Raw genomic sequence first — 16,621 nt, 5'->3', positions numbered from 1 at the left:
TTAAAAAGAATAAATAAAAAAATAAATTAAAAAAAATATATATAAATGCACATCTATTTGCAGGTTAAAAAAAAGTTTTTTACTTGGAACCTGCAAAGCATTGCACCCATGATCAGCAGATTGTAGGTGCAATGCAAGGCCCCTGCAGACTGTCAGTGTAAGCTGTCTGCTCCTACCTCGTATAAGACATCAATGAACTACCAAGAGTGCTCATCAGGGCCGGGCAGCTCATTGAGAACTACAAGTCAACAGCCACAAAGTCTGTGGGAACTGGTAGTTTTCCCATTTACAGAACACTGAATAAAATAAATAATAATTAAAATAAATACGGAAACATACCCTCTTAGAGACACACCAATGGCACAGGTGTCTCCATTGGAAGATTTACCTTCAGCTTTGGTTCTGATGACAATTTCCCATGTCTCTGTGACAATGATCACCAGTACCAAAAGAGAGAGGGTTTACCTACCTAGCAGGGGCACAGGCAGCAATAAAAACTTGACAGGGGTTCTGATCTTTCCCTGCGCTATCCATGACTACTAAAGTTTTGCATTTACATACAAATATTTACATACAACTTAAATGCAGAAAATTTTCCAAGGTACAGATATTTTTTTAGATATACAATGTTATTTTATATGAGTCAATTGAAGTTTCTCCAATAATAGTGATGGACAGCCTAAACACTGTGCTTACCTTTGCATGCTGGCAGCCAGGGGGAAATCTCTCCTTTAAATGTTTCAAGATCTCAGAAGCAGCAGAAAAACAACCCTGTAAATGTAAGCAATACTTAATATACCCTAGTATTGAACTTGTCTGTGAAATATACCAGTGTTTTATGTTTTTTCGCCAAGTGGAAATATAGGATTTTTATACCCAATGTAAAATCCTTTTTGTCAGTTAACCAATGAGGAACACAGGTTTATGGCATTAAGCAACCAAGGGATGTCCAAAAGTAGTACAAGTGGTGGACTACTAAAACAAAAGAAAAATCCAAAGCAAGGTAATCGCTGTTTGCAGAGCTTTTTGGCCAAAACTAGAATCTGCAGAGACCAATACATTAACCTAGCAAAACTTGGAGAACCTTACAGATCAGATACACCCAATGACAAAGCCCCAAAAGCACATATTACTTTAGTGGGGTGGGCTTTAACTGCTGGCTAAGCTGCCCGTTTTTAGTCGCCTGTCTGAAATAGCACTAAAAAAAAGAAGGAAAAAAAAAAATCTACAAGTGGTGTAGATTTCAAACAACTGCTAATTTCAGTTAGCCAAAAGCAGATCTAACACAAGAGCTGAGAGACTGTTGCTAAAAGAAGTCTAAAAGAACCCCAACATTTTATTACAGGGTGTTCGGGTAACTATAGGTTATGCCAAAGAGCATGCAAATACAACCAAAAAGAGGTTTCATCAATTAAACCTGAATGAGAGGTGTATTAAGAAAAAGCCTTTGTGGTCCAAAAATAAACTAAACCAACAACGAACATTAGAGCAAACAGGCAAAATCTAGGCCTTCTGGAACAATGTGTTGAAGATTCATTAACCAAAGATAGAGTTGTTCGGTCATAATAATTATGGACATGATTGCCACAAACTGAAGACGTTATTTAAGGGGCAGGACCTCATGACAAAAACATGAAGAACGGTGGTGGAAGCGGCATGGTTTCGGATTGCTTTGCCGTTATTAGGCCTGGGCGGCACACAGTCATCGAGTCATCTACACATCATATCAAGTGTGCTTCAGGACAATATGAGGCCATCTGTCTGAGAGTAAGTTGAATAGAAAAGGAGTATAAAAGCAACAAGATAATAAGCTGAGGTACACTAGCAAAGCCCTTGATTGGATTTGAATTGTAATGGCAGTTCATGTAAGGAAACTCAAAATCATCTTGCAACTGAAGGAGTCGATGCCAAGAGACTGCTGGCCATTACATACAGTGGAAATAAAAAGTCTACACACCCATTAAATTGTCAGGATTCTGTGATGTAAAAAAGAAAAAAAATGGAGACTAAGGCCGCGTACACACGCGCGGACTGTTCGCCCAACTTTGTCCGTCAAACAGTTTCGGCAAACAGTCCGCTCAAAATTAGCATGGACGGACATGGCCACACACGACGAACGAACAGTTTGCTGAAACCGTGCGCGATGACGTGAACGGCACGTACGACGGGACGAAAACGAGAGTTAGACTTACCGGTAACTCTGTTTCTAGGAGTCGTCCAGGACAGCACTAGAGAGATAGGCTCCACCTCCAGAGGCAGGAAACACAAACCAGATCTTTAAAGGGCGGTCTCCGTCCCTTCCCCTTCAGTCTTGTAAACGAGAACTTCCCCGGAAACGGCTTCTGTAACGACAAAAACACTTGTCCAGCATTATAACAGCATATAGGGAGGGAATCCATGCTGTCCTGGACGACTCCTAGAAACAGAGTTACCGGTAAGTCTAACTCTCGTTTTCTCTAGTCGTCTGTCCAGGACAGCACTAGAGAGGATCAACGAGAACTTACCAGATTAGGGGGGGACTACCGCTTGAAGGACCTTTCTCCCAAACGCCTGGTCTTGCGCTGAGATAAGGTCCAATCTGTAATGCTTCATAAACGTCGAGTAGCTTGACCAAGTTGCTGCTCGACAAATTTGTTCTGGTGTTGCTCCAGCTCGCTCTGCCCATGAGGTCAATAGCGCCCGTGTGGAGTGAGCCCTGGGGGAAAAAGGACATTCCATTTTCATTCCTTTGTAGGCTTCTACAATAGCTTGTTTGATCCACCTTGCAATTGTATTTTTTGAAGCTTGTGACCCCAATTTTTTACCCGCATGTAAAACAAATAATGCATCTGATTTTCTAATGTTTTTTGACATCTCCAGATATTGTAAGACACAGGCTCTCACATCCAGTTGGCTGAACTCAACCTCCTTAGGATTAGTGGGAGACCCACAGAACGAAGGCAAAACAATTTCCTGTGTTCTGTGGAATTTTGTCACTACTTTGGGTAAAAACCCAGGGTCCGTGCGCAACACCAGCCTATCCTCAAAAATTTGTAAAAACGGCTCTTTCACCGAAAGTGCCTGAAGCTCGCTAATGCGTCTGGCTGTGGAAATAGCCACTAGGAACACCGTTTTAAGCGTGATCCATCTCAAGGAAGGTTCTTCTTCCAGAGACTTTTTTACCCATCCCTGTAACACAATTGACAGGTCCCATTTGGGTAAAATTTTGAAAGGAACAGGTTTAATCCTGGTCAACCCCTTAAAGAACCTGCTAACTAGCGGGTCTATCGCCAGAGGTTGATCCAAAAAAACAGACAGGGCCGTAATTTGTACCTTTAAGGTACTAATGGCCAGCCCCTAATCCACACCGTCTTGTAAAAATTCCAAGACTGTCGGGATACTTATAGACACCTTTTTAGTGTCCAACCATGAACAAAAAACTTTCCAGTATTTAACATAAATTGCTTGGGTTACCTTCTTCCTACTAGCAAGAAGTGTTTTAATTACCCTATCTGAGAGTCCCTTAGACTTCAAGAGACTTTCTTCAGACGCCAGGCCGATAACTTTAGGGTCTGTAGTTCTTGTAGCAGAACTGGACCCTGAGACAGCAGATCCTCCCTCTCGGGCAGTATGAGGGGAGGTTCGTCTGTCAGGCCCAGCAGCACCGAGAACCATGGTCTCTTCGGCCAGTACGGAACCACTAGTATCAATGTGGTCTGTTCCTGCAAAAATTTCCTCAGGACTAGAGGAATTAACTTGAATGGGGGGAAGGCGTAGCAAATGTGAAAAGCCCAGCTTTGTGCCAAAGCGTCTATCCCTTTTGCCCCTGCCTCCCTCTCTAGGGAAAAGTATACTGGGACCTGGGTGTTCGCTTTCCTGGCGAACAAGTCCACTTCCGGAAGACCCCATTTGCGCACTAACATCTGGAAAATCTCCCTGTTTAGTGACCATTCTGATTCGTACACCCGGTGTCGACTCAGAAAGTCCGCCAGGTGGTTGTCCACCCCTTTTAGATGGACCGCTGAAAGCGATTTTAGGTTTTCTTCTGCCCAATGCATGATCGTACTTGTTAGCTTGATCAAGGACGGGCATCTTGTTCCTCCCTGCTTGTTTAGGTAGGAAATCGTCACTATACTGTCCGAGAGGACCTGTACATGGTGGTCCTTCAGATCCCTGGCGAACACCCTTAAGGCTTCCCAGACTGCCTGCAACTCCCTCCAATTGGCTGACCTCTGGGACTGTGTCTTCCCCCAGCATCCTTGGGCTACCTTCGACCCCAAGTGGGCCCCCCAGCCCCAAGCACTGGCATCCGTGGTGATGCGAACAGACACTGGAGGAAACCACCAAAGACCCCGTACTAGGTTCTCTTCTCTCTTCCACCACCAAAGAGACCTTTTGGTCTTTGAGGATAGATGGATAGTCCTGTCCAGGGACTCTTGTGTCCCGTCCCAACTGCCCAGAATATTGGCCTGGAGACACCTGAAATGAGCTCTTGCCCAAGGAACTGCAGGGATTGTTGCCACCAATAGGCCCAACCCTGCCATAGCTGACCTGATGGAAATTGTCTGATTGGACTGCAGGAAGGTTACCATGTCTTTCACCTTTATCACTTTTTCCTCCGTGAGGAAGACTTTCTGTGACACTGAATCCACCAGAAAACCTAGATACTGTAAGACCTGTGTTGGTATCAGGTGTGACTTCTCTTGGTTTATCAACCACCCCAACCTTTTTAGACAAGAGATAGCTACCCTCAGATCTCCCTGCAGTTGGAGCTTTGAGGGGGCAAAGAATAAAAGGTCGTCCAAGTACGGTATGACAGCGATCCCTTTCAGTCTTAGGGGAGCCAATGCTTCTGCCAGGACCTTGGTGAAAATCCTGGGGGAAGAAGACAGACCGAAAGGCAGAGCCCTGAATTGGAGGTATCGAATCTGACTTCCCCAAAGAATCGCTATCCTCAAATACTTTTGAGAGTCTTCTCGAATCGGGATGTGAAGATACGCGTCCCTTAGGTCGAGAGAGGCCATGAAACAATTTGGAGGGAGTACTGATCTCACTGTAAAAATTGTTTCCATCCGGAATTTCCTGTAAGTTACCCACTTGTTCAGTAACTTCAGATTCAAGATCAACCGGAATTTGCCTGACGGTTTCCTTACTACAAACACGTGTGAATAGAAACCCTGATTTATTTCCTGTGGCGGAACTGGCACTAGAACCCTCTGATCTATTAAATCGCCAATTTGCGACAGCAAAGCTGACGCTTTCTGGGGGTCTTTGGGAGGTTTGGTCAGACACATCCTTGCAGGTGGGACGTGTGTGAACTGTATTTTGTAACCCTCCCTGATGATCCTCCGGATAAAAGGACTTGGAGTAGTGTATTCCCACTGTGGGAGGAACTGCCCCAGTCTCCCCCCCACAGGAACCGCGTCACTGGGATTTAGTGGTTTTTTTAGAAGAGGAAAAGAGATTGCTTTTCTGTTTTCCTCCCATCCACTGTTTCTTAGGGGTTGACTCCTTAGAGGTCTGTCCTTGTGACTGTCCCTGTCTTTGAGGACGAAAAAAGCGTTTGCCTGTAGTCTTCTTAGGTTTGACAGGAAAAGCCTTTTTCTTGTCTGCAGTACGGTCCAGGACTTTCTCAAGATCCTGTCCGAACAGAAGGTCTCCCTCAAAGGGGATGCCACATAACCTCACTTTTGAGGCTGAGTCTCCCGACCAAGACTTCAGCCAAAGTGCCCTACGTGATGAATTTACGAGGGCAGCGGTCCTGGCTGACAATTTAACAGACTCCGCAGAGGCATCTGCTATATAGCCTGCTGCTTTATGTAGCATAGGAAGGGAATCCAGAATTTCCTTTCTGGAGGTCCCCCCTTCCAAGTGGCCCTGTAATTGTTCCAGCCAGACCTCCAAGTTGCGAGCCACTATTGTCGTGGCCATTGCAGGTTTTAAGTTATTCATGGTTACTTCCCATGACCTCTTTAACAGTACTTCCATCCTTTTATCCATGGGTTCCTTTAGAACACCCATGTCCTCAAAGGCGAGATCTGTTGACTTTGCACACTGGGAAAAAGCTGCGTCTACCTTGGGCACTTTATTCCAAACACAAGAGGGGTCCTCGCTGAAGGGGAATCTCCGCTTCATGCTTTTAGGAAAAAATAACTTTTTCTCTGGTTCCTCCCACTCTTTTTTGATTGAGTCTATCAGTGTGCTATGAACCGGAAAGACCCTAACTGAATCAGTTTTAAGGGTCTGATACATCCGGTCATGCAAGGACAGGGAGACTGGCTCCTCTCTGATTTCGAGCGTCTCATAAATTACCCCCAGTAAGGCATCAACCTCCTCGAGTGAAAGCCTGTATCTGGGAGAGCTTGACCCTTGAACAGGAACATCTCTGGATGATGCCGCCTCACTTAGGCCATCCAGAGAATCAAGTTCCTCCTCCTCTGATTCGTCACCTACAACTGGGGTGGAAGCAGAGGGGACTGCGGCTGGTTTTGGGGTTTCAAGGTTCGCTAACATTGCTTTGATGGACTCCATTTCTTTCTGTACTCCAGAAATCAAATCCTTACAAGCTCCCGTAGCTTCCTTATAGACCAATTTGTCTATGCATGGTTTACAAAGGGGCTTAGACCATCCTTCTTTTAATTTAGCCATACATGAAGGACATCTCTTCTTCCCCCCTGACCTCTCTGGTTCTTTGGGCAGAGCCTAAGGCAAGAGAAGGAGAGAAGAAGGAAGGGAAAAAACAAACAAGCCAACGTCAGCGAAACCTTTAGCAAAATAGGACGCCTTCACCAAACACCTATGTGCACCCCACCAACCGCTAACAGGATTCGCAAGACTCTTTAGTCCGGATCCTGTTTTGAGAGAGAGAGGGAGGGAGGAAAAATACACCTGGACCATTTCAAAATGCCTTTGCATTGATTAGTCCATTACTCCCCCCCCCCTCTCTCCCAGCCCTGTAGGTACAAGACACCTCTGTGTTTGCCTACCTGAGCTGGTTCGGCTCCACTGCCACTCTCCACTGCATCCATTTCGTTCAGAGCACGCCTGAAGGCTTCCCCTCGTAACGGTGATGAAGCGATGCAGCACGAACGCTTGAAGCACGCGCTTAACCGCCTGGAGGTTTTCCTTCGTAATGGCGATAAAGCGATGCAGTGCGAACGCCTCGTGGCTGCGGCTTTTTATAATAGCCGCCAAGGTCCCGAACGTCCACGCTCGCCGCGCGACCCGGAACCGGTAGTGGATTGCCGGAAGTCCTCTATCCTCCTCCTGTGATGCACAGGCCGGAACTCGAAGCCTGTGCCCGCCCCCCGCCTGACTTCGCGCCAATTTAGAACCTATTGTCAGGCGGGGAAACGAACGCCCTCCCCGGGCTTCAGAAGGAGAACGCCGGTTCGAAGCTGCAGTCAACCCGACCGGAGGACTTCAAAAACGTCCGTTTACCAACAGGTAATCCGAACTCCTTCCCCGTCTCTTATGGGCTATCCCACCGTCAGGGGAAGGGGAGCTCCTGATCCAGCCTCCTCCTCCGGTGGAGGAAACACAAAGACTGAAGGGGAAGGGACGGAGACCGCCCTTTAAAGATCTGGTTTGTGTTTCCTGCCTCTGGAGGTGGAGCCTATCTCTCTAGTGCTGTCCTGGACAGACGACTAGAGAAAAATACGACGTCCTATACACTGCATTATAACTTTCGGCGTGTAAATCCTTTCTGAGCATGCGCGGAACTTAGTTTGACGAACAAGCCTACACACGAGCGGACTGTTCGCTGAAACAAGGTTTCAGCGGACAGTTTTTCGGAAATTCCGTAAAACCTTGTTCGTCAAACTGTCCGCTGAAACTGTCCGCTGAAAGCCCACACACGAGCGGACTGTCCGCCCAAACACTGTTCAGCGGACAAAGTTGGGCGAACAGTCCGCGCGTGTGTACGCGGCCAAAGATAAATAATTTCAGAACATTTCCACCTTTAATGTGAACTATAAACTGTACAACTCAATCTTTTAGGTGGAGAAAAGTAAAAAAAAAAAATATTATGGTTACATACGTGTGCACACCCTTAAACTAAATACTTTATTGAAGCACCTTTTGATTTTATTACAGCACTCAGTCTTTCTGGGTATGAGTGAGTTTATCAGCATGGCACATCTTGACTTGGCAATATTTGCCCAGTCTTCTTGGCAAAAAACACTCCAAATCTGTCAGATTGTGAGGGCATCTCTTGTGCACAGCCCTCTTCAGCTCACCCCACAGATTTTCAATCGTTGTCATGCTGAAAGATGAAATGAATATTCATGCTCAGCTTTCTAGCAGAAGCCTGAAGGTTTTGTGCCAATATTGACTGGTATTTGGAACTGTTCATAATTCTCTCTACCTTGAATAAGGCCCCTGTTCCAGCTCAAGAAAAACAGCCCCAAAGCATGATGCTGCCACCACCATGCTTCAATGTGGGTATGGTGTTCTTTTGGTGATGTGCAGTGTTGTTTTTGCACCAAACATATCTTTTGGAATTATGGCCAAAAAGTTCAACCTTGGTTTCATCAGACCATAACACATTTTCTCACGTGCTTTTGGGAGACTTCAGATGTGTTGTTGCAAAATTTAGCCAGGCTTGGATGTTTTTCTTCGTAAGAAAAGGCTTCCGTCTTGCCACTCTACCCCATAGCCCAGACATATGAAGAATATGTGAGATTGTTGTAAAATATACCACACAGCCAGTACTTGCCAGATATTCCTGCTCATTTAATGTTGCAGTAGGTCTCTTGGCAGCCTCCCTGACCAGTTTTCTTCTCTTTTTTTTTATTTATATCAATTTTGGGGTGACGTCCAGTTTTTGGTAATGTCACTGTTGTGCCATATTTTCTCCACTTGATGACTGTCTTCACTGTGTTCCATCGTATATCCAATGCCTGGGAAATTCTTTTGTACCCTTCTTCCGACTGATCCCTTTTAACAATGAGATCCCTCTGATGCTTTGGAAGCTCTCTGGGACCATGGCTTTTGCTGTAGGATTCGATTAAGAAGATGTCAGGAAAAAACTAGTAGAACAGCTGAACTTTTTTTGGGGGTTCATCAGAGGCACTTTAAATGATGGCAGGTGTGTACTGACTCCTATTTAACAGGAGTTTGAATGCGATTGCTTAATTCTGAATACAGCTACACCCCCAGTTATAAGAGGGTGTGCACACTTATGCACCCACATTATTTTAGCTTATTGTTTACTCTCCCCTTAAAAGATTTCAGTTTATTTTTCAATTGCATTTAACAGTTTATAGGTCACAATAAAAAAGGTGGAAAAAGTTCTAAAATTATTTCTTTTTGTCTCTTTTTTACTTCATAGAAACCCGACATTTTAACAGGGGTGTGTAAACTTAGAAATGGATATATCTATCTGGGAGTTTTTTTTGTTCAACCTGCGGTGTGAGCTACACACCGAGCTTAACAAGCCCCTATGAACTATCATTATTTAAAAGAATTCCATCAGAAATAAGGATGAAACTTCAAAGTAGTTAGATAGCCAGGTCCCACCCATCTTAGGACATATGAAATTGTATTAGAAGCTTGTGTTGCTCTCCCTGCATGCTTGTATAATAAATACATCTACTTTTCAATTGGCTTCAGTAGTCCAAATATTACAGAACCCCCAAGAGTCTTTGATTTCCCTGTCAGTGTATACAAAGATGATAGGAGCCTGATCTCTTACTTTATAATAGAGATTCAAGTCAAACTCACCTGCTCAGCATGGAGTTCTGCAAGATGACACAAAACTACAGCAAATGGCTCAGTATTGTTCTGCTGGACGCTCACATTAACAGCATCCAGGCTGTTCATAGTAAGGAGCATCTGTGCCTGCTGCAATGCCATGGTGCTGTAACACAGAGACAATATCACTTTCAAGGCTTACTGTATGGAGAGAGATATGGAGGCTCCCAATATTTCCTTCTAAAAATGCTACTCTGCCTTTCATAGTTATCCAATAGTTCTATATCATGGATCACCTGCCTGGATTAAGTATGCAGATCCAGTGGTTCAACTTTACTTTCTCCATGCTTACACCAGGTCAGTAAGTATTGAAGCCAGATACAGCCAGGCAACTAGCAGTTTTAGAAGGAGATCTACAATGGCAGCTTCCACAATTCTTTCAGCATTGTTTTTCTTAAAGTAGTATTAAACCCAAAAGCAAACATTATGTTGCAGCTTACTATTTTTAGATGAAGGCTGCATGCATTTTCTCTTTTTAGGCTTTTATTTAATTTTCATCTGATGCTCCAGCCAAGAAGTGTTTTTCAAAAGAACAAGCAGAATGCATCAGTTACAGAGATGAAACAACCCATTTAACACTAGCAGGGGTGTTTACAAGGATTAGCTTTCATATTTATATAAAACCCTTTATCCCAAATGGGGAAAAAAAATAAAAAATATTTGCTGTAACTGCTTATAACGCAATAGCTGGAGTTTGGCTTCAATTTATTAGTGTATTTAAATCTGCTAGAACATCTTACACTCCCCACTATCTGCTGTGAAAAGGTGCCCCTGTTTTCATTGATCCAGAGTGGGGGCATTCTCATACAGAAGGTGTGTTGGTGTTACTGGCCAGATCACCAGATGAAAACAGAGGGCAAAATAAATAAGACACGGATGCAACACCACCACATCTAATGGATTGGTAAGCTGCAATATATTACATTTGTGGTACACAAGGTTTGGCCACACATGTAAATAAGACCTTGGGTGTTAAACAACCCTCAAACATTTGCATTACTACCTTGGCTGCTCAAAATCCATCATTTGGTCAGCCTCAAAACGCTTAGCAGCCCATTGTGAACTGAGAGAAAAGGCATAAAAATCAGTCTACAGATAATCTGCATATCTATTATAATCCTTTTTACCCTCAACCAAGAGCACTAAGGGAAGAATGTGGATGTAATGGACAAAGTCTTCTGACTGAAATTCGATAAATGAATTCCGCAATTTAGTCCCCTATTCTGAAGAGTTTCCATAGTTGTCCACAAAATATGTTTTGACTATTCTAAATATATTATCTCTATCACACTGGTGTAGGCAGCCAGGGATGGATGGTAGCTATGGGTATAGGTGAGAAAAAACCTTCAGCAGCTAGTGCAAGTCGGTCATGTGATCAAAATAGTTAAGGGCTGAGCTGAAACGCTGATGGATCCAAGGCAAATGCAGGTTGCAGACTTTCCACTGTAGTTAGTGATGACTAGAGTGATCTAAAAAGACTAAACTAATAGTTTTACATAACGCAGCAACATCCACACACATAGGACACCCAACGTTAGAGATTATTTTTTGCAGGGGTCTCAAAATGGTCGAAACAAAGGGCCAATTTACTGCCCTTCAAATATCAAGTAAGAGGCCACACCTGGTCCATAGGTCTCAGTTAGGAGAATGTGGTTCTAAAGCAAACAAGCCTTTGCACACTAGTACTGTACTAGTATTCCAATATTTCTTTGCCTCGCTCAGCTAACATGGCCCCAGACAGAGAGGGGCAAACAAGGATGCTGTGCAGGTGCCCGATTACCACCATATCAACTGATGGCGTCATTAGGATGCTGGTGGCTTGAAGGTTGTAATGGTGCACAATAAAAACCTGTGCCTTTGTGTAATGAAAGGCAGGCTTCATCCACTGCACTACTATGTTATGGCAATTTTTAGGCATTTTGCCAAGGCACCCCTAACGAATCCAGAAGGCATCCTGGTTGAAAAATGCTGCATTTATAAAAGCCCTTCTCCCTTTGTGGAAGACTAGCTGGGCAGCAGCACTGGTAAAAAAAACAATGTAGTAATGCTGTATTCCCAGTCAGTCAGCAATGAAGTAAGTGTATTACCAATGACAGCACCACAGTGAGAGCTGATTTTAATGACAGGCTTAACTTCTCTTGCCAGGTTAGGGTAGGTTGCAGACTCTGAATGTCAATGAGCCAGCTGAAGTGCTGCTAGAATGACTGACTATGTCTGAGCATCTTTCTGTATGTGTGTACATTTGCTACAGCAGACATTATTGTGACACTCATGGCCATCATCTGTATTGTATAGATTAAGAAAAAAATTAAAAATAAATAAAAGGATTCGGACTATATAGGCCAAAACATGGAGTAAAAAAAAGTATTTATAAAATCATATAAATTTTGTTGTATAGTAAGAGTTTAAAAAAGCTCATACAAGATGTACGTATCATAATGATTGAAAACAATTTTAAAGCAGTGCAGTAAGAGTCACTGTATATGTTTATACACCAATAGATGTTAACAGGCTTTACAAACTTCAGTGCAAAAATAAAAAAATAAAAATAAAAAAGAAGTCTTCCTGTGTCAATGCATTTCACCAGTATTAGCTTCATCAGGACTCATAAAAACAATACAGCAATGATCTCAGCACTAAAAGCATCAATATACCGAACAGCCCGCAGGGTGGGTACCAGAACATCAAGGGGAACCCAATCAGATACAGAATCACCCAAGGTGAGTGATTAGGGCTCATACATATTAGGTACCCCATGTAGAGACAAAAGTTCAAGAGCAGCCTTCTGTTGCTACCCAAATACCGGACTCAGTCCGTTATTCGGGTAACCTCGTGTCCCCCTTCCTACCTCTTCTGAACAATCCTCTTTACCCTCCAGGCCTGTAACAACCAATAGCATTTTCCTGGTGGTCATCTCACGGCTTCACGCAGGTCCATCACTTTCTCATGTCTCGCATTTCTTTTGCGATCTTCCATTCAGGAGACTCATGGGCCCCCGTCTGCTGAATTTTTTCCCTATGTTCGACTATGTTCATTGGTTGTCCTCCTTGAGATGCAATTCCACCTATCCCTTTCAATCCATAGCTTTCAAACATACCTGTCAACACTCTCATGGTGCTCCAGGCACTCTCTCTGATCTATTCACTCCTGAATGCCATTGACCCCCCTCTTCTCAACCTCCTACAGATCCAGTTGGGATCGAGAACTGGGAGCCTCTATTGACCCCAAAGACAAGGCCTGGTCTGCAATAGCCAAATGTTCTTTCAACACGACTATGCTGGAGGCAGCCTACAAGGTCCTTTTGAGGTGGTACTGGGTCCACCCATGACCCATATTGCAGGTATGAACCCATCATACAGTGACAGGCACTTCAGGGGCTGCGGCCAATGTGGTGATGTACTCCATATCTGGAGATCCTGTCCACGTCTAAAAGGATTTTGGTCCAGAGTCTTCGGGCTACTATACACTTTATTTCATATAACTATCTGTAAAGATGCTAAACTTGCCCTACTGCACTGTCCAATTAAGGGCCTATTTGCATATCAGCAGGAGCTTGCAACTTACCTATTCATAGCTGCCAAATACATAAATCGCTATAGCCCGGAACACACCTCGGTATCATTTGCAGTGGTGAACAGCAACCTGACCATCACGATGATTGATGAAAAAATTTCCAGTATCCGATTCCCACGCTAACATTTCTGAAAGTGTGAGCTCCTTGTTGGTAATATGCCCTCCCCATCCTGCATCCGACCACCAGTCTGGGTATCCTATAATGGAGGATACCACCCAAGCCTGCAGATGCCCCTTTCCCTATCCTTTTCTCCAATTCACAACTTCCCTCTTTGAGAACTACTCCCATTCCGCAGCCCCCCCCCACTCCACATTTTTTTCCCCTTTTCTTTGGTGGCCGACTTGCCCCTCTCGTCTCCTCATGGTAAACCCCTAGGCCTTTGGGCTTATTCTGTGGACCTACGGTTCCATCCTTGAGGTCAGCTAGTTGACATTTTGCTCTGCTAAAAATGTTTAGTTGCACAAGAATTTACCCCTGCCTACATGTCTTTTTCCTGTTTATTGTTGTATATCCCCTGCATGGGTAATCAGCTGGCTTGTGCAAACAATAAAAAAATGTATCCAGAAAAGTCCAATGGCATATAGTGGAATCTATATCTCAAAAGAGCCAGCTAGTAGTTTGAAGGATCAAACCCATTCACAAGATGACCAATAATCAGGCTAGATAATGCTGAAGGGTCAAAAAGGACCAAACAACTAAAAAATGAAGCCCCTTTTAGATCGCAAGTTGGACATAGCTATTCATATGCATACACAAATAAATCAAGGGGAGCCCATGTAATATATCCGCAATGCATCCAGTATTGTAGGCATCCAGGTGGCCCGGTATTGCCTCACTTTTTAGTCTGTTGGTCCTTTGACCCTTCAGTGGTATCTGGCCTGATTTTGGTCTTTAATATCTTGTGAATGTATTTGATCCTTTGAACTACTAGCTGGCTCTTTTGAGATATAGATCCAACTAAATCCTCTTTGGATTTTTGTCTATCTGGATGTACATGGGGTGCCTATATGCATAAGCCCTAATGACTCACCTTGGGTGGTCCTGTACCTGATTGGGTTCCCGTTGATGCTCCGGTGCCCACCTAGGGGGCTGTTCTGTATGTTGGTGCTGAGACGATTGCTGTATTGTTTTCAAGTCCTGATGAAGCCAAATCTGGCAAAACGCGTCGACTTTTTTCAGAATTGAAATTTGTAAAGCATAGTAACATTTAACGACGTATGAACATATACAGTGAATTTTACAAGCACTGCTTTACAATTGTTTTTTTAAATCATTAAGATGCATACATTTTGTATGAGCTTTTTTAAACTTTTGTTATACAAATAAAATTCTATGATTTTATAGATAACCTTTTTACTCTGTGTTTGGCCTATTTCTATCATGTCAAGAGGCAGCTTATTTTTACTTTAGATACCTTTGCAGATTTTAAAGAAACCCTGTCAGGTTAAAAATATAACTGGAATGCAATGGAAGAGTTTTTATTCTCACCTATCTGGCATGCCTCAGAAATTCTCTCTAATTCCTTCAGCCTTGCCACCTAGCTTACATAAAAGTATCATAACAATTCTATAGGGCAGTCATACCTCTGACCATACAGTCTCCATATCGCAGTCTTCTGAGCAAGGCTGATGTCAATCAGATCTGATAAACTGTGCTTCCAGTGAAGGAGGTCAGAATCTTTCAAGGCATCCATCAATTTATCTGCAGTCTTGCCGGCTATAGCTCTTTGCTGAACTAAAGACTGAATGCCAAGAGAGGCCAAATACTGCAAAGACAGAGAATATGTACTGGTTCAGAGCAGAGAATACACACAGGAGAATGTCTAGTTTAGAGTCTTCAAGACTCTACCTGAGTTTCAAGACATAGTAAAGTTTTTTTTGTTTTTTGTTTTTAATAACAGTCATGTTATACTTACCTGCTCTGTTCAGTGGCTTTGCACAGAGCAGCCTTGATCCTCCCAAGTCCCCCACCTGGCCCCTCCATCCTGCCAAGTGCCCCCAGTGCAAGCAGCTTGCTCTAGGGGCACCCAAGCAGGATTGCTCCCAAGCTGTGCCTCTGCCCGTCTATTCACACACAGAGCTGCGACTCGACCCAGGCCCCTCCCAAGCTGGCTCACTGGATGCAATCGGCAGAAGCAGGAACCAAACAGCCAATAAGGAATGAGAGTCCCTGGAGAGCCGAGGCTCTCGTGCACATTGTTGGAACAAGGTTGGCAAGTATTAGGGGGAGGGCTGCTACACACAGGTTTATGCACAGAAATTGTCTCCGCCAGGAGAACACTGTGATTATTACTAGTACATAGTAGCCGTTAGCAATAATTGCATGTAAAATCAGGCAGACTGGCTGTACCCAAGTTGATTGAGTGATCAACTTGTGTACATTCAGCCTGTCCATACATGGTTCGAATCTCAGTCGGTTCCTACTGATCCGACCAAGATTCAAACATCTATGGCCAGCTTTAGTGAGGTAAAGCTCTGCAGACTTCAATCATTGTGGAAGCAGGAGAGAGAGATGAAAAGAACGAGCAGTGATGTTGCAGAAAGAGGAATCTTCAGAGACCTCATACCTTGTGCTCTCTACCAGCCAAAAAGAGTAAAATGGCTACACGTACAATTTTTTTTGCCTTCAACAATGTAATGAAAGGGACTTCCTGATTGCATACCATTTGTTTACAATTTGTCTGACCTCAAATTATATGGTTTTGTAAATCTAAAGGAAAATTGTACTAGGAAATTCTTCCCAATATCTGATATAATCTGGCCAGCTCAAATGACACAAGAAAACCAGGTTTGCAAACCTAACTAAGTTGCCCAGATGTAGCAACGCAGCTAATGTGCAAAAAACAAGATATGAATCTCCATCAGGTTTTTATTGCGGTTCATTTCCCCATTGAAGGAATTTCAGTGTGGTCACCAGAAAAGGAAGTTTACTGCATCTTTCCAACCAAGCAGCAATAGAACATTTTTGGTAAAATGGTGAGAGGTTAGAATCTCGGTCAGCATTATTTTGTTTCTCTTAGGGCTCATTCACAAGAGTACGTAGTGGTAATGTACATGCAAGGCATTATGCAGCCAAGTTTGGCTGCACTGTCACTACAAAAAGATTGGCTCCACAATGAACTATGCTTTAGGTAATTCTTCAATACTATTACAGACAGAAATAACAACCTAATAGATATTCTAACTCTAGCCAACTTTTCCCCTAAAATGAAACAAAAAAGTTTTGATGGGTGTGACATTTCAATTTTTATAGTGAACATAAAATGTATTTGTATAATTATTGTGATCTTGGGCTTTACACGTGTGTTAAAGCAAG

The 16,621-nt window shown here is 43.5% G+C and overlaps 1 protein-coding gene across 1 annotated transcript in view; it reads right to left on the bottom strand.

Annotated features, from left to right (window-relative positions):
* The window catches only part of ANAPC5 (anaphase promoting complex subunit 5), a 79,501-nt gene that overhangs the window by 37,518 nt on the left and 25,362 nt on the right, over window positions 1-16,621 (bottom strand). The window contains exons 10-12 of the mRNA XM_077461982.1: window positions 14,890-15,071; window positions 9,703-9,838; window positions 697-771 (exon numbers count right to left, since the gene is read on the bottom strand). Coding sequence (XP_077318108.1) covers window positions 697-771; window positions 9,703-9,838; window positions 14,890-15,071 — 393 coding nt within the window. The remainder of the gene's footprint in view (window positions 1-696; window positions 772-9,702; window positions 9,839-14,889; window positions 15,072-16,621) is intronic.

This window comes from Lithobates pipiens, unplaced genomic scaffold (genome assembly GCF_037356315.1).
Source record: "Lithobates pipiens isolate NorthernLeopardFrog02 unplaced genomic scaffold, aLitPip1_a1.2 Scaffold_3, whole genome shotgun sequence".
Taxonomy (NCBI): Eukaryota; Metazoa; Chordata; class Amphibia; order Anura; family Ranidae; genus Lithobates; species Lithobates pipiens.
This window is presented reverse-complemented; position numbering and strand designations above follow the sequence as displayed.